The sequence below is a fragment of the Perna viridis genome, chromosome 2 (assembly GCF_037379345.1).
Source record: "Perna viridis isolate PV_CMFRI_1.1 ecotype Kerala chromosome 2, ASM3737934v1, whole genome shotgun sequence".
Taxonomy (NCBI): Eukaryota; Metazoa; Mollusca; class Bivalvia; order Mytilida; family Mytilidae; genus Perna; species Perna viridis.
In genome coordinates, this window is record NC_142446.1 from 61,234,887 (window position 1) to 61,257,108 (window position 22,222).

Consider the following 22,222-nt stretch of genomic DNA (forward strand, 5'->3'; position numbering starts at 1 on the left):
ACCACACATCAATTGATAAAGATAATTGATACCAATTAGTGCCGATATCAATTTTGTATGCCTGATCTAAGGGCTTCAGAGCAATTCACATGCAATTGAATAAAAATAAATAAACTCACATTTCAATAAAGTTACACTTTATTGAAATGTACTGGTGAAAAATGCCCAACTTTATCTCCACTGATACCTACGGTTTATATACGGAGGATGAATACGAATGGCTGGATAGGAGAGGCTAGATCTTTGTTTTTCATTCAATGTTGCTGGTCGTGTTAGAGGGGTGGCCACTAATAAGGGGTCAATTTTTACTACAGGTCATTGATGCAATTGAAATGAGATTGCACAAGATGGGTGGCCGTTGGTCAGGGGGCTTTTTTCAAAGGACTACTCTACTTTTATCTAAAGAATCAGATGAATTGAAAATAATAATAAACACAAGAGGAAAAAAATACATGCCTGTATTCAAATCTATCAATGATACTAATTAAACAAGATTTAATTCTCACAAAAAAAAAATACCCTCCAAAACACACTGTATTGAATACTAACATGTAAATACTTATCAAAGTACAAAAAATAAGGCATCTAATGGTAGACTATGATACAAAACCATATTGCCAAAAAAAACTTAAAATGGCCATAACTTTTGTGTAAATAATCCTATCAAAGTCAAATTCGAACTTGATATTTATTTTAAAATACCCAATAATTATACAAAGTTTGACTTGTTAAGTTATCACACTTTTTGTGGCGGAGTATAAAAAGTATCGAAGACTGATTTATTTGTCTACTGAACCACTTACAACATGTACACCGTATGTTTACCTTCACATTAACTGTTTGATCAAAGCCATCCATTTGGTTCAATAACTCAAGTAAAATTCTCTGCACTTCTCGATCAGCTAAAAAACAAAACATCTGTTAATTCTTTTATTTCTTCAAGTATGAAAATAAAATTGACCACAAATGTTTAATCTGTAAATGTAAAAGCATACTGAGAATAGTTTATTGTACCCTAAGCTAAGCAAGTTCAACCAAACATAAATCTATTGAACCAGCAAAAAAAGCAAGTTCATCGCAAAACATTAATCCACGGACCACAAAATACCATATATACTCGAGTATAAATTGATCCCCCTATCAGTCAGACACCTTTTCAGTCCAAAATTTCTGGAACCTAGCCTTGACCTGCTTATAAGTAGGACTGATTTCTGACAGCTGCATGGCTAACATTTCTTATACAATGAGTATACCTGCTTGTTTTGGTAACTTCAATGAATGTTGAAAATAATTAATAACAAGCCAGACTGGAGTTGTTTTTATAGTAGTAAGTAATTAAATTCTTGCCAAGCCATGTCAATTGTTTTATATAGCCATTTTTTATTCATTGTAATTTTGGTACAACCAATAACCCAAATTAAAATCATAAATATAGGGAACAACAAAGAATAAAACAGAAAGTTAATGATACTCTAACAACTCATTTTTAAAGATATTTCAGTAAATCAAGAGGTTTTATCTCAAGAAAAAAGAAATTTGTATAAAAAATTGTCATAACCAACTAAAATATTGATTACTTTTGTTATGAATTATGGTAAGTTGTTGGGTCATGTTTCTACTACACTTTTGGGCTTTTGTCTATATGAGTGTACACAGGTAAAAATCAATACACAAAATCGATGAGTACAAATAAAACCATAAAAGGCCAGTATTGTACCAAATAAAGACTTAGTTGTAAATATTATTTTAATGCATCATATTTTAGCTGTAAAAGGTAGAAGGTGAAGTCTTCCTAAAACTGATGTTTACAATTTAACATTGGGGTAAACGGCGCTGGTCTGGTTGTTCAATGTTGAGTATCATGTTCATGTCTATTTTCAAGCTGAAAATTTAGTTTGTAAGCTAGATCTCGTCCAAGTCTGGAAGTCAAAACCCTCACCAGCAGTTAAAAATTTAGTAAAAAAAATCTTACTTATAGGTGAGTATATATGGTTGTATAAAATTCTATAAGCATTCCAAATAATTAGATATGTCCAGTGAGACTCTTCTCATTATTTTTGTGAAATATTACCAATTCACTGATTATAAGATTAAGTGTTAAATTCCTTCCATTTGATTTCTTTTATTCAGTATTAAAGTGTGAAACCATGCTCAGAAAATACTGAATGTCAAACCGTAAAAGGTGTCTGTGATGAAAGACAATTGCACTAAAATAAGTGTGTAATTTCATTTCAATATCTAGTTTTCTTGCAAATAGATGGAAAACAGAAGTTTTTTGTATCAATCATTTGTTCAGTGTATACTTATAAAATAAAAATATTTATACCTCCTGTCTGAGCATCAAATCTCTTTGTTGCTATGGCATCTATTTCATCTATAAATATAATGGCAGGAGCATTTTCTTTGGCGAGTCTAAATACATCTCTCACCATTCGTGGTCCCTCTCCTAAATATTTCTGTACAAATTCAGATCCAACAACACGTATAAATGAAGCTGAAATATAAAGATAAATGGAGTAATAACAGCAAAATATTTCCCCCAAAATAATTTTTATTATACGGTAATGCTTGAAATAAAGTTTAAAAAAGGTAAAGAAAAGTTACTGCTGAATACCTATCTACTGCTTAAGAATATCAAAATTGAATTTGAAAGTATATATATACAGATAATTACAAAGCAAATTACATCAGTCTTAAACTTTTTCAGTTATTAAGATAAATTTAACAAAATCATTTATTCAAATCAAAATAACCTATTCAGAATGGGAAAATATAGTCTTACAGACATGGAGATGTCTTAGTCTAACAGTGTTTTTTAAGGCTGAAAATTATATTAATTTGAATTTGGTTTATCTTATTTTCTTTATTTTCTATATACAGGATTCTCACTCTTCTCGGGACATAAAACCCCAAACATACATGTACTCAATTTTTCCCAAATTTTGTATGTTTCTACAACAGCAAAAGTATTTGGAAGCAAGAGCAGTTGAGATTGCCCTTGTTAAATTGTTCTATCACTCATACCTCAAATTGTAGCAGTATACAATATAATTAAAATAAGACCTATCAATTGTTCCATTCAGTTACTGCATGACGAATATAACATCACCCCATACTATTTCCTGTCCTGATGACCTTTTTGATCAGCCAATCAGATTTCATCTTTCATGATTTTAAAGGCATTATTCAAAGGGAAAACCTAAAGGACTCTGAAAAGGTCATCTAAACAGAAAGTAAAATGGAGTGTTGTTAGATTCTACAGGCAGTGACTGAACAGTACAATTGATAGGTCTACTTTTAATCACATTGATCATTATATACCTACCTATTTTACAAATTTTCCCAAATATTTTTTATTTTTACGAATTTTCCTGGAGCAGATATTGTCAAATTCCCAATTTTTCAAAATTTAATCAGATGCATTAGAGCCCTATGAATAACAAAATTTACACAAAATTATTATAGTAGTCACCAGAAAGAAAAAAGAACATGTTTTCACATCAAACAAATATAACGAAAGAAAGGTTTCCTGCCTCACCTGTAGTGTGATGTGCCACAGCTTTTGCCAACATTGTTTTACCACAACCTGGAGGACCAAACATCAGAACACCTCTGGGAGGATCTATACCAATCTGTTTGTACAGATCAAAATGTGTCAGGGGCAATTCAACAGCTTCTCTTACTTCTTGTTTCTGAATATCCATACCACCAATGTCTGAGTACTGGATATTAGGTTTCTCATCTGTAAAAATGACGTTATTTCTTAATACTTCATATGCAGTCAATATTTTGTGTAACTTGTTCTCTTGGTATTTATATTAAGGTTTAAACTTAATTATTTATTATTATCAATTGATTTAATATTTATAGTGATAATTAATTTGAAAGTATGTTTATTACAACAATCGAACAAAGGATATAAACCTAATAAAAGTTTGATCAGTTTTACATCCAAGATTTTAAGAGGGGACTATACTACATTCACATTCCTCATATTCATGTATAGTAAAGTTAATGTTCTGTCAAACACAACACTATAAAATGCATGATAACAAATCCTGATAACAAACCTGCAGATAGCATAGTAATACTGCTGTCAGCTTCTGGTGGTAAAACATCCACCAATGCATTACTGTGTTTATGAAGTGCTACACTGGCTGATGGTTTTAACAGTTCTCTATCAATGGTTGAAAGAATTCTTACATAGTAGTTAGAACCTGGCAAAACAAGTTTGTTACATAAAGTATACTTCAATGAAATGCTTTGCAGGGCCTAGCTTGAAACGACCCCAGTGGTCAACCCTGAACAGTTGGGGTAAATATGGACACAACATAAAAGTTGAATACAGTTCTGAGTTTAGATAGTTGACACAGAATAAGATTCTTATGCAGATTGAAACTGTTCAAATTTCCCTAATCGGATCCAATATCCAAAATTAAAAATTAAACTAGAAATTGTGTGAGTAAACTCACAAAGAGAATATCCCTGCTTCAAATGGACTTAAATGAGAAGGGCTTGTTGGATTATCTCCTTTTGGAGTCATCCAACAGTAATTATATTCCTCCACACACATCTATATATGATTCCCAACCTTCCAATAAAATTACATCAAAATCCCTTCAGCAGTTTAGGAGAAGTTGTGTTTACAAGGCTTTAAAATGCAAAATCCTTAATTTAGATTATCTCCCTTTGGCATCCTAAGACAGAAATTATATTCCTTCATGCACATCTACATATGATACCCAACCTTCATTTGTATTTCATCAAAATCTCTTGACAGGTTTAGGAGGAGTTCAACATGTAAAACCCTTAAATTGGATAATCTCTTCTTGCAGTTGTCTGACATTAATTACATTCCTTCCGGCACATCAACATATGATACTCAAACTTCCAATAAAATTTCATCAAAATCTCTTGTCTTGAGGGGTTTAGAAGGAGTTGCACTTACATGAAATGCGGACAGGCGGATGGATGGACGGACAGAGAAGGTGATTCCTATATACCCCAAATTTTGTGGCAGAGGGGGGAATAAGAGGTTGTGATAAGAATATACCCCCACTCAACCTGGAAAGGGGAGACATAGTACAAGTCATCATGCAAAAGCTATATACCAAATATTAAGTATTATCTTTAGTAGAAACTGAGAAACCTGGAATAAAAAGTTTAACAAATGAACAGATGGACTGACAATGTGATTGCAATAAGACTCTCAAACAAGTAAAAAATACCCTTAGTTTCATTTATGTAAGACCACATTAGATAAAACTTTGATGCTATGATCATATTAGTGAACACCTAACAGTGTTAACAATGCAATTAAATAGACAAATATATTGACCTATTCATTTCTTTTCTGAGTGTTCACTTTAAAAAATTTTCAACTTCATAAGAAACAGGCTGTTACCACCTCCCCTTCCCCTAGATCAACCTATGAAAATATACCTAGGAATAAAAAGAAAATAATAAATGTAAGTCTCCAAAAACTGTTACATTGTACTATTCTTATTTCAGGGATGATTTTATGAGGTCAACAAACAAAGCAGAAATTGGCAAAATTGGAAGTTAATATACAATAAAAAAAAAAAGAATCATAATAGTAAAATCTGGATTTGTAATAGAGGTGTACTGCTAAAAAGCAGAAAAAAATCATCCCTGTTTTTTATATAAATTTATTAGTTACTCAGCTGGTTGAAGAAATTGAGAAATCATTAAATTTCTAACAACATAGTCTACAATAATTATAATAGTATAATACACTTACACAATTTGTGTGTTGTGCAATTCCATACAAGTATTTTTACATAATCTATTAATATGAGGAAGATGAATTCTTAAATGCTCATGAAGAAACAAATGAATCCAAACACCTAAGTTTTTCTTAATTTTTGTCAGTACTGTTATTATTAACTTTCAAAATGGTAAAATTTGTTATGATATATACGGTTCTTATTGTCCTTATGCATTCTCCTATTGTCATGGTCTGATATAACTATGAGCTGAAATGTCCGGTTTGGATTACTGGTAGGAACTATGGGTTGTCATGGTCTGAAACGTCTTTGGGTTGAATTGTCCTGTATTGTTAAGCTGATTATGTCATTTTCATTAACATTTGGGTGCCATGTTTTGACCATCCCTATCTTAGAAAATGTTAAGATTCAATTATTATTTAATCATCTAAACTAGCTAATGTTTCCTAGACTGGTGTGGTTCTCAATTGCAGTACCAAGTATATGAGAATGAAGCTGCCATGATTCAACTTTTAAGTTCCCGATTTTACATGCACAAACCAGATATTGATGTTATTTCTGGCCACAAGTATACTGAACCCAGTTGTTGACACAACCTTCGAGAGTGTAAAATATACTTATTGCACAGTATTGATACAGATTTGTACACATGTTTAAATTTAACCATTCAAGTTTAATTAATGCAGCTCTGTATTAGGATTGAGATTAAATGTTTGATACAGAATATACATTTTTGGCTCCTAATTCCAGATCAGACCAAAATTAAACCTACGATATAGTTTCAAGTAGATCTTAAATTATTGTCAGGATATCAGAAAAATACCTGTTTCTGACCCCTTATTCTGACATGGTTGAAGTCACCCTCTACATTAATCCTGGTGTGGCACCTTACATGTATGTTACAATTTCGAAGAAACCCAATCAATTTTACTAAAGGCATTGCCTAAACTCAAACAAATTTTTGGTTTCTGGTCTCTTGAAGGACCCTCATTCTTCAACTGTTCAAATTACAGCCCCCAAATTCCATGCCATAAATGACATATTGTGGTAAAATTTAAAAAAGATCCATTCACATCAACTTAAGTTACTGTCCAAACATAAAAAAGCATTTATATGTCCTCTTTTTGGCCCCTCATACCAAAATATTTAATGTCATAACTACTAAAATCTATCTAAGCCTTTCTATGGTAGTATTGCACCTTGTTTTTCAATATCGAAGAAAGCCATTAATTTTAGGTCAAGTAATTGTCCAGATAATATCAGGAAAATGATTATTCTCCGTCCCTTTTGTGGCACCTAATTCCTTCACAGTTCAAGTCACAACCCCCAAAATCAATCCCAGACTTCCTGTTGTAGCATGGCACCTTGTGGTATAAATTCAGAAGGACCTATACAGTTTTTTTTGTAGTTTCTGTTTTTGCATAGTTGATCCTCAAATTATTATTATGATGTTAATCAAAGGAAATATTCACAACATAAATGGGTATAAATTTGCATATTAAAGGACAGATAACTCCAGAACACTAGATAATGTCTTTCCAATTAAAAAGAGTTTTGTTAACATATCTTCTAGAGTTTGTTTATTTATTTTAATGGTTTGAAAGTTTCAAAGTTCTTATTAACATTGTCGTATTCATTCATAAAGGATAGCAGCAATGATCAATACTATTCGAATTCAATCGCTGGTTTGACTGTTTGAATGACGGCTTTTGATGATCGCAGTATACCAAAAATTTTAAATTAAAGCAAAAAGTGAACTAAACAAGTCTAATGAAATGCATTGTAGATGAACATTTTTTCTTGAAAATCCTTATATAAGTCCAAGTGGACAATAAGTCGAGGCTGACACTTTGCTGAAAAAAAATATTGACTTATAGTCAGGAAAATATGGTATTTTAAAAAAAAATCTAAGTGTTTTATTTACAAACCAGTTGTGGAGCCAACAATTCCAGTATTTTGGTCAACTGCTTCCAAAAATTGTCCTATAACTAGAGGGACACTCTGTATTCTCTTTACTTCTTCTTGTGCATGTAAATATTCTTTCTTTAGATTTTTCTGTTCATCTTTAATATATTCTTCTTGAACTTCCAAAAATTCTAGCTGGCGTTGTAGTTTCTGTAACAAAAGTTTATTCAGTAATAGCTCATGTTAGGTAAGTAACGTGTAAAAACAATTTTAAATTTCCAATGTAAATGGTCTTTTCTTACAAACATCTATAGATAGTTTCACCTTTCTTGTCACTTAACACTTAGTTACTCATAAAATGTTTTAGTAAAATAATGTTACAAAACAAAATATATTTTTTTTATGAATCAAGTCAGCAGTTCTCCTAAAAAATAAGTTTACCCCACCTTATATTTCACATATAAATCCTCTATGTCACTACTAAGTGGGTCAAGCTGTGATGAAGTTTGAGATGTTCCTGGTCTAGACTCCAAAACGAAAGAATCATCCTGCAAATTGGTAAAAACACATGTACAAATGTATAAAGAATACAAAATGGAGGTGGAAAGATAATTTTGAGACATTATACAAAAAATGATCCCATGGTCTCTTGAGACTGAAAAAAGTCCATTGTACTACCGTATTTTGGTGTGTATTGTGCGCACTTTTTTACCAGGAAACTAATTTCAGAACATGGTGGTGTGTATAATACACCAATACATCATTTCAACACATTTTTACAGACCTAAGATCAGTTGAAAATTAACCACCTCGAGGGAGTCAACATTGAATCAGAGACCATTTATGAGCTGCCAAAGCATATTTATGGATTTTTCATGAGTTTTTTGTTGACTTGTTACCTTTGTAAGCATAGATTGTCAATAAAATCTTCTTGAACAGAATTTGGTTTTAATTTATTTCCTCCCAAAAGAACAAGGCAGATTATGTTTACAACCGCCATACTTTCGTTTTGTGTATCGATGAACTAATGTTGTCACGTGGTTATAGAGACATTGCAAAGGGTATTTAGATGTCACTGATTATGGTTAATTTTATATCTAACAAGCAATTGACATGTTTATTGAGGGGATTAATTAATCATGACGAGGACACAAGAAAATTAGTTACCAGTATTATCCAAGGAGATTGTAAATTGTTTTGTGATGTGTATATAATTACGTCTTTACAATGTATACGAGTTTTTAATGATTTGAAAGAAGTAATTAACATACAAACAAGTATAAACAATCTTATTACTGAATAACAAAATCTAGGGCACACCGGTCATAGAGCCCTAACATATTTCCACTGAACAAAGTAGTTTGCTTAAAAAAAAAAAAAATTGTTATTTACGCATCTTTTTGTATTCCACTTCAAAGTTATTGGATACTCTACTTTTTGATAATATTTGGCTTCCTTTTTTTCAGTGAACTAATATCAAAATCCTAATCCAACATAAAAACTATTAATTTTAAACATATTCCCTTTATGCATCCCCGATACACATCGGAGAAAATTCTGCATTTCATTATCACGCTAACACACAAGCCCTATTTGATGACCGTCTGCATTGTTTGCTCAGACCCCATTTACTGATTGTAATAAAAACAGTCCTCCTTCTATAATTAGCAATCTTCAGAAATTTATTACTCTCAATGGACAACCTTTCAAAGGTAATCAAAACATATGTCCAAGCTGACAATTTCAGCTATTGTCTACGTTACGCATTTCTTACCTGAATAGTAAATTAATATGCATAAACACGGACAACACAGATAAATACAAAAAGTAACAAAAAACAATATTCTTTATTGAAATAAATACACAAAACAGACGAAATGGTCCCTTCTATTTACAAATACATTAAAGCCAGAAATGTTTGTGGTTCTAACAAATTATGCAATTTTCACTGTGTACAATACATACATACATCGGTAAAAAGTTTTTTACATCAACTTTTAAAGGAAAAATCACCCTGCGCATTATACACAACTGCGCAATATACACACCAAAATACGGTACATTAATTTAAGAAAGTGACATGCAATCAGTTGAATTTTTGAAGCTGGTGATAAGATGTTTTTTTACAGATCCAAATTGAAAATTATGCAAGTCAGAAGGTAGCCAAAAAATACTTGTAACACATTTATTTAGCTGCAAAGCAATATATCAAGTTTTGTGCCAGATATTTATGGCAGTGAAATTAGTGGAAACCACAATTAAAGCAAAATCTAGGTATGCTTATCACAATTCCAGTCTTTTGGGGGGGATAAGCCCACTATATATTTGCTGAAAAAGAACATAAAATGAAGTTTAATCATGACTATATACAACATTTTCATCATCCCCATTCCACTCAGGAGTCCATACTATATAAAACAAATACATGTATCTTCGATATTTAAGCGATAAGTATAAAATTTAGCAGGAAAATGACTGTCCAAAAGAAATTTTTGTCATTACCATTCAATTTAAAATACCATGTTGCCCACTCAGAATAGCATGTTTATCTTATGAGTAGCTTTCATCTTCATTGTTCTTCTATAGTTGAGGAAAAAATAGCAAAAAAACATCTTGGCCACTATGTTATATTTTCAATAGTAACAGTCATGTGTTTCCACCGAAGAAATAATTTAAACAATCAATTTGTGCAGGATCCCCTATTGACCAGTTATGACAACTTTCATTCAATATTGTCAAATGGTTCCAGAGAAGAAGATTTTCAAAGTTGTACAAATGAAAAACGAAATTTTGAAAATTTCGGCATATGTCAGTCTTTTGATGGTACAATTACATGTATCACCATCCGTCAGAATTTTCTAAATTCAAGTTTTCGAGTTACTTGCAAAAAACTGTATTTTGACCATTAGGCCAAAAAAAATGTATGTGTGTTTACTGTACCCTGCTGAATAAAATAAGGTCGGTCGGTCGATTTAAAAAAAAAATTATTTAATTATGCAGTTATATTTTAATATCTGTATTACAGTTGGAGATGTCAGATACTCAGATACTTACTATGTTTCTCTGATGTTTAGGAACAGTTTTATTGCCAAAATAATGGTTATTAATTGCAACGTCTTGTTTATGCACCAATGTATTAAATTCAACCTACGATTGATTTAATTTTGAATTTTTAGTGTGAATCTATAGTTGATGAGGCTCTATTTCAATGAATAAAAAATATCTGTCAACATGATTATGTTTTACCATTTAAATTTTAAAGATTAAATTCATTGTCTTCAACAATGAACAAAAAGTATAAAGAAAGGTAGAAATGCCCATGAATGATTGCAAAATGCCCAAGTTCTTTTGTTGTGTCTGATATTACTGCAAATCAAATTATCTTATGTGTTTATTGAACTCACATTTTGGCTTTTAGCAACAAATGAAATTATCATATAGATACAAGTAGTGGTGTTTTATCAAATGTACCCAGTGTAGATAATTTTCAATAATACACACTGTGAAATAAATTTGGTAATTTCACTCTTAGACTTTCTGCCAGAACGTCACAACTTTGATATCCATCAGCCAATCATAGAATTTAAACTTCATGTTGAAAATGTCGATAAATTTTGAAGAAAATCTTTATAATAAATAGGATAATAAATTGGTTATAGTGAATAACCAAAATGTAATCACTCGTACCAAGAACGCCTGAGGATAATTGAACTTGTGAATGGAACAAATTCTGCACACTCTTCAAATGTAGGTGTTCTTTGGAACTCGTGATATTTTTTTTTTTCCTCTTTCTTATTAAATACATCCTATTAATATCAGATAAAACATCAAACATAAACATAAAATGTGTTTTAATGTTATAGAACTAACCGGCCACACATTAGACTCGGAGGTCGCCACCTTTGTTTGAATTGATAATAGACAAAACCGGATGTGGACACAGCAAAATTTCCAGATGTTTTATTTACTGCTGATTTTTTTCCCATAAAAATGATTAGGGTCCCTGCTGGAAAATAGGGTCGGTCGGGGTTCCGCAACACATATATATTTTTTTAGCCCTATGTTCTATTTTTTTACAAACGACAACCATATTTTTCAAGCAATGAAAAATTTTAAACAATAAGTTTGTGCAGGATACCATAAGGAACAATAATGCCAAGTTTCATTCAAATTGGTCAAGCCATTTCAGAGGAGAAGATGTTCGAAAATAGCTAATAACGACAGACAACGACAGATGCAAAGTGATGACAATAGCTCACACTGCCTTAAGGCAATACCAGGGTAGGAAAATCACTCAAATTTCAGCCAGCTCTGAATACAATTTTTCAATATATTTACTACATGGCTTTATAAATTTTTGCTAAAATTAGCCAGCCCTGCCAAAAAATAGCCAGTCTCAGGCTGGCTACTATTTCTAACTTTGGCAATATACAGTGATCAATTTAGTCCATTTAATTGTGGGCAAGGCTAATACGATTAACTTGAAGATGTGTTTTATCGAATTACATTTTTGATGTGTAAAGCTGATCATCAAATTAAATTAGCATGCACAGTACATGAAAATGTCATTTTTAATTTTAAGAAAGTTTTTTTTAGCATATCATAGAGAACTGCTTACGTTACGAAATAGACAGTATTTAAAATTGTTTTTAAACAGGCTTATCCTGACCCAAATTTAATTAGAATCATATCCCCTCCAGATCAAATTCTGAGGTCAATCCACAGTGGGTCAATCAAAGCAAATGTCCAGTGAAGTAAAGATACATGTACATCTGTATGGCAAGACCTTCACTCTTCTGTTCATAATTTCTGTAGGACGGACTTGCTCTGAAATTCCTCGTCCTCCTCTATTTCATTTCTACCGAAAATGAATGTGTCGTGTTGGAAAACAACTTTTTGGAGTAACACTACCAGTAAGGATGCCAGTCGTTCCGGCCCCAAACCTGTCCGGCCCAAAGTCATTCCGGCCCTAGTTTTTTATTGTATATATATGTATCATTTGGAAACAAGACGATGTTGAATTATCATGAAAGAACTGAATACAACAACAGAAAAACTTACACCAAGGAAAACTTAAAGCCTTTGAATATGAACCCATACTTCCGCATAAATTTCAATATATTTTACCAGCATTGGAAACTCCATGATTAATAAACAAGGCAAGATTTTTCATATTTATTATAATAGTTTAACAATACAGATAACAATTTAGCAGGATATCACAATGTAATATATATGCACTATACAAAACATAGCACTGGTATTAAAGCAAGTTTTTTTTCTGATATCTATTATAGTAATTTAATACAGAAACAATCAAGCATGATCTATTACAATTCACATAATTATCACAAAATGTCACAATTGTCATTAAATGACTATAACACATGTTCACATTGTCATTAAATAACTATCACACACTTTCACATTGTCATTAAATAACTATCACACATTTCACTCGTGGTCGTGGTCGCTGTCCGAATCAATTGGTTCTTCATCTGCTTCTGGTATTGGTACGGTATACATGTTACCAATCTCTCTTAGAAATTCGGATGTCTTGATCGTTTTCTGTTCAAGTTGGTCCCAGAGGTCTGTCAATCTACCGTGAGTTGTTTTGTACGTTGCCCGTTGGTACCGTTGTACAGCATGTTCTTCAACTAGACGTAATGTCATGGTTCACTTGCTTGGCTTCCTTTATTAAGGCTGGTACCAATTTGTAGAATTAAAGTTTACACCCAGAAGCTTTTGCGTTGAAACGGCGGTGCCATCCTGTAATGAAAAAAAAAAAAGTGGATAATAAACAAATTGCAAAGGAATACAAATATACATTTATTTACAAATGTATTCAAATATGATAAAATGAAAAGGAAACCATATTTATTCATCATTTCATTTGATGCATCTTCATTTATAAATAAAAAAAATAACCAAATGTCTGTAGATCTATGATGGACAATGACGGATATGATTGATGTGTAATTTTAAGTAATAAGTATCAACAATGTTGTGTATTGTAAGTTATACAAATTAAACATACCCTCAACGTCATTGTTGGTTCTTACTGTCTGCCTGAAGATTGACCACTGATGAACACTCCAGATGCTGTTGTATAACCATGTATTGCGCAAGTATGCAATAAGCTGTTGTTGTTGTGGTGATTTATCTAAATTAATTGACTAATTGGTAAAATTAAATATTTTTTTTTGGGGGGGGGAGGGCGGAACGACTTTTAAAATGAGGCCGGATCGACTTGGGGCCGGAACGACCGAGGCCGGAACGACTTGGGGACGGAACGAGTGGAAAACAACAGTAACATGACAATGCAGTTTCGACACCAAATACCAGTACACATCTTCCGAGCACTAAAGTAAGCAATTATTTCATCTCAAAAAGGCCTTGTCAATAAAAGAAGAATTTGGAGGGTTAAACAACATAGTAAGGTGTTTTCAACGTGTGAGATTTCAATAATTTCACCTTTTCTTGAACTAGCCCGATTTCTTCCATTATGATTTTTGCTGATAATCTGGTCCCTCGATCGGTTTTCTTGCAGAGGCGAGAGCTATAGTCAATGATGCAAAATAGGAGGACAACCAGTAGACGACAATTCGTCACTTCCTGTCTACCAAGTTGTTTGAAAATGGCGAGCTTACGGAGAGAGAAAACTGCTGAGGACTGTATGTCTCAAACAATTTTAATTACAGTAGTAATGTCCCCCCTTATATACTCGCTCTTTACTAAGTATCTCATGGTCTAATTGCATGCAAACAGTCGAAATGCCATGTAGTATATAAAGGTGACAACTTATGTCAAGTATCTTATTTCTTAATTCCTAGATACCTTTCGGGATTCAGTGACAGTGACCAGATCTGTTTTCTGATTTAGCTGCCAGAGTGAAATTTGTGGTATTGATAAGGATTTGCGGGGTGGCCAAATCAGGAAGCAGCTCTGGACACAGAATCCCAAATGGGATTAGGTAACAAGTAGTTGTGTTAGACCCCTGTAACATACATGTGATAAAAGTAATTCCTTCAAAACTGGAGATTTGTCATTTTTTAGCTGTAGATTTGGTTTGAAAACTGGAGGTTTTTTATCTGTGTTTTTTTTTTTTACGGCGTAACAAGTCAAGTATGTGTGAACTTATGGAAAACCTTGCATTAAGTCTGTTTCCATGAGAAAAAATGCTGTATACTCTATTTGAATAGTTGGGATGACCCTTTTGATGGAGTAACACATGAACATTTTAATAATTTTATTTATTAATGACAATATTTACATAACAAGAACAGCATAAACTTAAATAATTTTCAATTTAAAAGTGTCATAATTACTATCCACTATTAATTAAATAATTTTCATTTAAAAATTGTCACTACAATAGCTACTATTGCATAAATATGCATCAAAATGATTTCATTTCAAATAGTCATTACTGGCTTGGCACCACTTTGACTTCCATGCAGCATTGAATCTGGAATAGTACTAACTTCTTTACTTTCTTGGCTGGCGGACAAGGTGCAGAAGATGAAATATTACGTTTCAGCATTTTGTCGGTTGTTGAGAGTGCTCCAAATTGAAAAAATCACATAGTTCCTCCATTAACTTGGATAAAAAACAAGCCATACTTTGAATCAATTTCATTTTCAGTGGATGCATGGTCAATGTTTCCATAACCATCAAAAGATCAAATGCCCCGCATCATTGTTTACACAATGAGTCCCATTTGTCGGTAATAAAATTGTTTCATCATTTAAGCGTCTGCCACTAAAACTTTGGGTAATTGTCAATCATCTCCTGTTTTATATAATCATTACACCTTTTAAATTACATCTCGGCGATGACCACTAAAGCTCTTAATTATTGTTTATGACCTCATCTGTCTACCAGAGATCAACTGGAAATGTTGTTATTCGATCCTCTCAGGTTTTTTCCTTCAGTAAATTAAAAAAAATAGCGTCCAAAATTTGTTTACAGTATAATTTTCGGAAAGCGGTAGTTTTTCTGTTAGTACAGTAAGAAGGTTCTAATTCCGGTAGATTTGACCTACCGTCGGTAGGTTCACATGTATGCTGTAAGCTTAGCTAATCTCCCTCTCAGCATGCAGCAGGTGTTTGTTGAAATGCATAGGACACCTACCCGTCTGGTTCATTTTCCTAATTATTATCTGTGTATGTACACGTAGAAGAATCCAAATTTGACTGTTCCTCGACGGAGAGAGAGCAACTGGTTTAGTGGTTGCTGGTGAGAGTGGATTTGAAGCTCTATGCTGGTCGAGTTTACTGTGGTGTCGTCAAGTTATTTCCACTCCATTACTGTTTTTATGAAGAAGAAGTTCAAATATTGTTGTGTTTCGCTAGGTGACGATATTGTGGGTTTGAAAGTCACTATATCTCTTAGATCTTATGAGCCAATGAGGGGTTTTTGCCTGACCGGTTTCAGTTTATCTTCTGTTTTCATAGCAGGTGCCAGTCCCTCAACCACATTGTACAAGAAAATAAGTCTCTGGCTTGTGTGGCGTTCTTCAAGTCCTTCTAGTTGGCGTCTGGCTAGTATGTTTGTGACGCCTCCTTTGTCTCTGGACTTGTAGTCACTGGTGATGAACATGGCTGCTTGTCTCTGCACTTGTTTTAGTTTGATTATATCCCGGATTGTAAATGGGTCCCAAACAATAGCTCCATATTCCATCATTGATCTCACTAGTGAGATGTAGGTAAATTTTTTCCAGTTTTGTGCAAATTGTGAGCAGTACTTGAGATTGGCTTTATAGTCACATTTGCAATGTGAGTAGACCACTTAAAGTCATCATATCTTTGCAAGCCTAGGCACAGGTTTATTTTATATCAGTTGCAGGGTATGGTTGTTTAGTGTATAAAATCTCTGGCTTTTGTTACGGATGCTCATGGTGTAACACTCCTTGGCTTTGAACCTCATTACCCGATTCTCAGCCAATTTTTCTAGATTTTCCAAGTCCGCTTGTAGAATATTATGATCTTCAGCTGATTCAAATTTTTTTATACACCAAGCAGTCATATGCAAATAGGTGACCTAACGATTTTTATACTAAGTCTTGTAGATCGTTGATATAGCAAAGGAACAGGATCGGTCATAGGACTGTTCCTTGAGGGACTCCTGAGTTTGCTTTATCTTCTTCTGAATGTTCTCCTATAAATACCACCTTCATTCAATCTCATTGAAATCAAATCTCTCACTATATGTACAATATACGCTACACCACGCCATAGCGTAACATATTTAGAGTGAGAGATCTGATTTTAATGAGATTGACCTTCATTGTTCTTTGTGTGAGAAACATTTGAACTAGTTGTTGATGGTTCCTCTGATCTCGTATTAATAAATTTTGTGAAGTAGTCTGTTGTGGTACTGTGTTAAAGAGGATGGCACAGTCAGTTTGTGTTCCTGCATCATAGGCTTTCATGAAGTGATTGATGGTGCCAAATAGTTGGGTCTGGCAAGAGTAACCTGATTGGAATCCATGGTTTAGTGATGTTAGTACTCAGTGTTTTTCTAGGTGTTTCAAGATATGTCTACAGATGATATACTCCAATAATTTACTTGATACTGAGGTCAGTGAAATAGGTCTGTATTAGTGATGTCTGGGTTACTAATTTTCTTATGATTCCATGTGCATTTTATTTTGGTTATTCTTCAGTGTTCCCCAGGCCCTCAAAGCGCTATACTTTACAGTCTATCCAGTTAGTGCGCTGCACTATTGACCTTATTACTGTGCTATCTTGCTACCAGCGCTGTGCTATAAAGTTTGATATGAGGATTAGAAATCAATTATGACATGAACGTGTGTGCCCCAAGGTCATTTACAGCATCTGACAAGGTAATTAGCTGTTACAACCGATAGCAGTAAACACACTACGGTCTGTTGATCATCGCATGACTGCACAGTAATCTGCAGCCAATCTTAATTAATCACTCCACTTGGCCACAAATTAATTTTAGGGAAGGTGTCAACCAGATACAAATATCCTAGACTAAAACAATCAAAACTGACTGTGTCAAAGTTAACTCAACCATGGCCAAAAGCATGTTGCTATTCATAAATGCAGAGTTGAATGTTGCACAATCACAAGATGTTTTCAACATTAAGAAGCTGATTAATCTGATAAAAGAATGTATTAAATTTCCAAACAATATCTATTCCATCAGATACTTTCTAAACACTTTGAAAAAATGAAATGGCCGTCTTTTGTTTTCATTGCCATGTTGTTGTGTATCAATAGCACATGATTTTTGGCGGGAAAATCAGTAATGAAATAGAAAGTAAAATTCCTCGTCTAAAAATAGTATCAGAGTTGTGATAAACAAATGTGGACTTAAGTTATGATTTGGGGTTTCTGTCATAGATAAACTTCATTTCAACAAAATAATAATTAAAAAAAGCAAAACAAAGAAAAAAAAACATATCAAAACAAAACAACTAGTGTGTTAACTTTAAATAACAATTAAGAATATTATTTTAGCTCTATACTACTGACTTCATGAACATTTTTGGCACCATGAATTTTAAGACCAGAGTAGTCTATTATATATACCTGATTAGATAATTCAATCTGTAAATATATTGAAAGTTTTAAAGACAAGATAAAAAGTTTAATAGAAAATGCTTTTAATCAAATGAATATCACATTGAAATCAGCCATTGAGGCCCAAAAACAAATGAAAAATTGTAATTTCCAACGAAGAACCCTGAATGTTTATGAAGAATTACTTAGTATAATTTGATAGAATATCTTTTTAATTTTTGTGTTAAATATAAAAAGGAAAATAAAAATGATATTAAGTTATAATTACTGCAATTGAAGAAAAATGGTAAAATATTTACCTATGAATAATTCATATAAATATGAACAGCAATGTATATTTTGAATACACAGATTAATTTTTAAATAATATATGAAATACGAAGTGGCACGTTTCGACACAGGACCTATTAATTCTGTGTCATGTGTGTTGAATACTGTGCTATCCAAAAATCATGGGGAGAACACTGATTCTTGTTCATTGTGTGTGTGTCTGCTGGTCAGAGAGTATACCTCTCCATTTTCAAGAAAGAAGCAACTCTCACCAATCTGCTTATCAAAATTTTATTTCTTAATGGAAAGCCTTGTATCATAGTTCGATCATTTTTTAAAGCAATATATAAGCAATCTGTTAGATGTTTTGTCTTAGATTTTGACATTAACTTGTTTCGCAGCAAGGGACTAAAACTTGGTAAGTGAGAATTACTCCTTGACCTGTATTTTCCTTGTCTGGTTTTGGTCCATGGATTATGTTCTTTTTTATTACCATTCGAATCCTGGTTCCCTTGATTTCCCTGTTAAGAGAATGTTTGTCCCTAAAATTATTAAAATTGTTTGTACAAAAACTGTATATTTTATTATTTTTCCATTTAAAATATTGAAACTTAAACTAATAACTAAGGAGTTGGCATTGCCTAAAATTGAGCATAGCATTCCGTTCTTTGGTGAGTATTAGGTTTCCCTGTAAATGTCAGAACAGAACTAGAAGTATACTTAAGTCAGCAGAGATTGTTGAATATTTATATGTATTTGAAATAAAAATCATTGAAAAAAATAATTATTTTGTCATTATTTAAAATAAATAAAATATTTACGTGTGTTTTGAACTGTAAATGCATTATTCTTTTACCTAAAATTCTGGCATTTTCATATGGATTGTCTTTTGGAACTAAGTTAAGGAAGAAAGTAAAGAGACAATATTGATTGCAATGTGACATTCTCATTAAGTTAACATTGTTCATACTTCCAATCCATTTTTGCTATTCAAGTTGTATTTTTAGATATCCAAGACATTGTTTAGGTTTTAAAAATAATTCTTGGGGACACTTATTGTTATTTTGCATTCTCTCTGACATGTCACTTCCGTACAATGAATTTTTGTTCCCATTATTCTGCACCCCACCAACTTGCACATGCATGTTGCTGTAAAGCTCTCTGCTCTCACTATAATTTATAGATATGAGACAGACAGGTGAAACTTTAAACATTCTCAAAGAAACATAAGTTCATACCCATAATATTTAATTAATAAATAGGTAAAGGCAAGTATTGTACACATGTGTGTACAAACAATAATAGTTAAGATAAATTAAGTAGAACTTTTTAACCGACCTCAAGATTTAATATGACCATTTGACAAATATAAGCATTTTTCATGGTGGTCAGACTTGAGATTTAATATGACCATTTGACAAATATGAGCATCTTGCATGGTGGTCGGGCTTTAAGAAAGGAAGGAAAAATCCTTTTGATTATTTCCGATAAGCATTTATGAAGGAATTTTGATTCATTAATACTATAATGGTTTGATCAAATATGCTATAACACTACCTACAAATGATATCAGAAACATTACAATGAAAATAAACCATAATCTAATTTTATCCCACATAATTAACCATGTTTCCAAGCAATAAGTGAAATGAAACATGTAATTTCAAAGCCCCCATATTTTTTTTTATAAAAATTTCAATTTCTTCCCTTCAAACTGAGATTATATTTGGTTTGTACCCAGCAGTTCTTTTCAGAAAACTTACCAAATGAATTGGAAGTAGAATTAGTGAAAGTTTGTTTTGGACCAGGTAATGGAAAACAAGCCTAGTTTGTTTTTCAATTGGCATATAGTGTTAAAATCACTTTTGTTGAAATTTAATATATGTTACGGTATCTTTGAATTAATTTTTTTTTTTCAGTGTCTACACTAAGTCGATCTGGAACTCCTGTTAGCAGCCTACCAAAATTACCACCAATCATTACCAGTGAGTTAGACAGACAGTTTTTACTAGACATAAATGATTATATACAGTATGAATCAGAAAAACTGACCCCTGGAGATGATGACCAGAGATATACATTGTACAAGTCAGTTTTTAATAGGGTAAGAAATGATGACACAAATTATAAAATTTCTCGGTTTAAATTGACTTGAACAAATTTTAATTTTAATTTTCTGATAACAAAATTGACTTAGGTACAAATTTACATTTTTCTGTATTTGTACAAAGTTAATTGAGTCAAACAATAATATTGTCTTGTGCCTCAACATTTAACAACAAATACATAATGTACAGTACTATTTCTGAAATAGTGAAAAGTACAGTGAAATCTGTCAAAACCAACCGAAAACCTGTCTTAACCAGACACTGAAGTCCATTTATATCAGTTTAAATGTTTTTAACCTTGGTAAACCAAACACCTTTTTAAACTGATTTAAACTTGTTTTGAAGTCCATAAGGTTAAAAGTAGACAGGTTTTACTATATTTGCAAAAGTATATTTAAAAAAAGACTGAACTAATGTCATTAATATGTAATTTGTGTTTCTCTAATATTTTGATGATTCTCTGTCGCAACTTATGAAGAAATATGGCCATATGGGAAAATAAGTTGAAGATGTTCTTTCTTTCTAAAAAATATTACATTTTAAAAAAGACTGAATTGATAGAGAAAAAAATTAATGCTTTGTTTCATGATCACCCTACATTTATATTCTTTTTTTTACAATTTCAAACAGATAATAGAACATGTATCTGCATACAAACCACTACTCACTGAGATCAAGAAAGAATATGAGGATACTATTGAAGCAATCAGGAAAGGACAAAGAGAGGCAGCATTTCTGCATGGAAAACTTAAAGCTATGGCATCAGAACCTTCTACTATCAGGAATTATAGGAGGAGGGCTGATGAACTGGAAGAAAGGTATACAAATGTACTAATAAAAAAAGAACGGATATGTTGAAATACAACAAATGCATCAGCGTATAACCTTAATACAAAGTAGTAAATACTTTCAGATATCACCTAAAGGTCGTCAACTAGTGTTAACACCCTAAAATTGTTATGTGTTTTCTTTATGGTTTTTTTTATACCCCTTGCTCTGAGTGATCACAGTGAACATCTGTCAGCTCACTATTTTTTCATAACAGTACTGATGACAGCCACTTGATATTTTGACAGATGTTCTATGTAAGTATGCCATATTGTGTGATTCAATTTCAGACTGAAGTGATATCAACTTTTCTGTTTGTTTTTATATTGACTATATTATGGTTACTGGGTGGGGAACTGGGGTATCCTAGTTGCATGTAGTGTTGACATCATTTTTTTAGATATAGTTAGGTAAATGTGTATCTTTAATTACTTTTGCTTTACCTGCAAAACATATCTAATACATAAAAATGTACAAGTATTTTTATTTTTCTTGAATTAAAATGAAATAAAATGTTCTAGGGTTGTTGTAACTAATAAAGTAGAACTGTTACCATGGGAAAGAGAACATAGAATTCAGCTTTCCCAGAATTTAGTCCTCAATTTTTCACCAAAGGATGTGGGATTTATTTGAAAAAAGCTTTCTACAGGAAACCAATATTCATTACATTTACATTTTGCTCTCTGTGGATATATTTTCTTTGATGACATGAAATATAAATCAGTGATTAAGGAAGGTAAAATGTGTCTTGGAGTTGAGCCTTCAGTAGTCCAATAAAAACTAGCCCTTTTGTGGACCAACCTCACAGTAC

The 22,222-nt window shown here is 32.3% G+C and overlaps 2 protein-coding genes across 5 annotated transcripts in view; one reads left to right on the plus strand and one right to left on the minus strand.

Annotated features, from left to right (window-relative positions):
- LOC148626332 (26S proteasome regulatory subunit 6B) overlaps positions 1-14,267 on the minus strand; it is a 17,423-nt gene extending 3,156 nt beyond the window's left edge. Inside the window, exons 1-7 of the mRNA XM_088570226.1 lie at positions 14,127-14,267; positions 8,099-8,200; positions 7,676-7,862; positions 4,071-4,217; positions 3,539-3,742; positions 2,327-2,494; positions 826-902 (exon numbers count right to left, since the gene is read on the minus strand). Of these exons, the coding sequence (XP_088426352.1) occupies positions 826-902; positions 2,327-2,494; positions 3,539-3,742; positions 4,071-4,217; positions 7,676-7,862; positions 8,099-8,200; positions 14,127-14,156 (915 nt within the window). The 5' untranslated portion in view covers positions 14,157-14,267. The remainder of the gene's footprint in view (positions 1-825; positions 903-2,326; positions 2,495-3,538; positions 3,743-4,070; positions 4,218-7,675; positions 7,863-8,098; positions 8,201-14,126) is intronic.
- LOC148626333 (clathrin heavy chain linker domain-containing protein 1-like) overlaps positions 13,977-22,222 on the plus strand; it is a 26,120-nt gene continuing 17,874 nt past the window's right edge. For 2 of the 4 annotated variants that reach the window (XM_088570222.1, XM_088570224.1), the window contains exons 1-3: positions 14,265-14,326; positions 20,395-20,579; positions 21,214-21,401. In XM_088570222.1, the coding sequence (XP_088426348.1) occupies positions 14,290-14,326; positions 20,395-20,579; positions 21,214-21,401 (410 nt within the window). In that variant the 5' untranslated portion in view covers positions 14,265-14,289. Of the gene's footprint in view, positions 14,020-14,264; positions 14,327-20,394; positions 20,580-21,213; positions 21,402-22,222 lie in introns of those variants that run through there. The other 2 variants (XM_088570225.1, XM_088570223.1) reach the window with 2 other exon arrangements.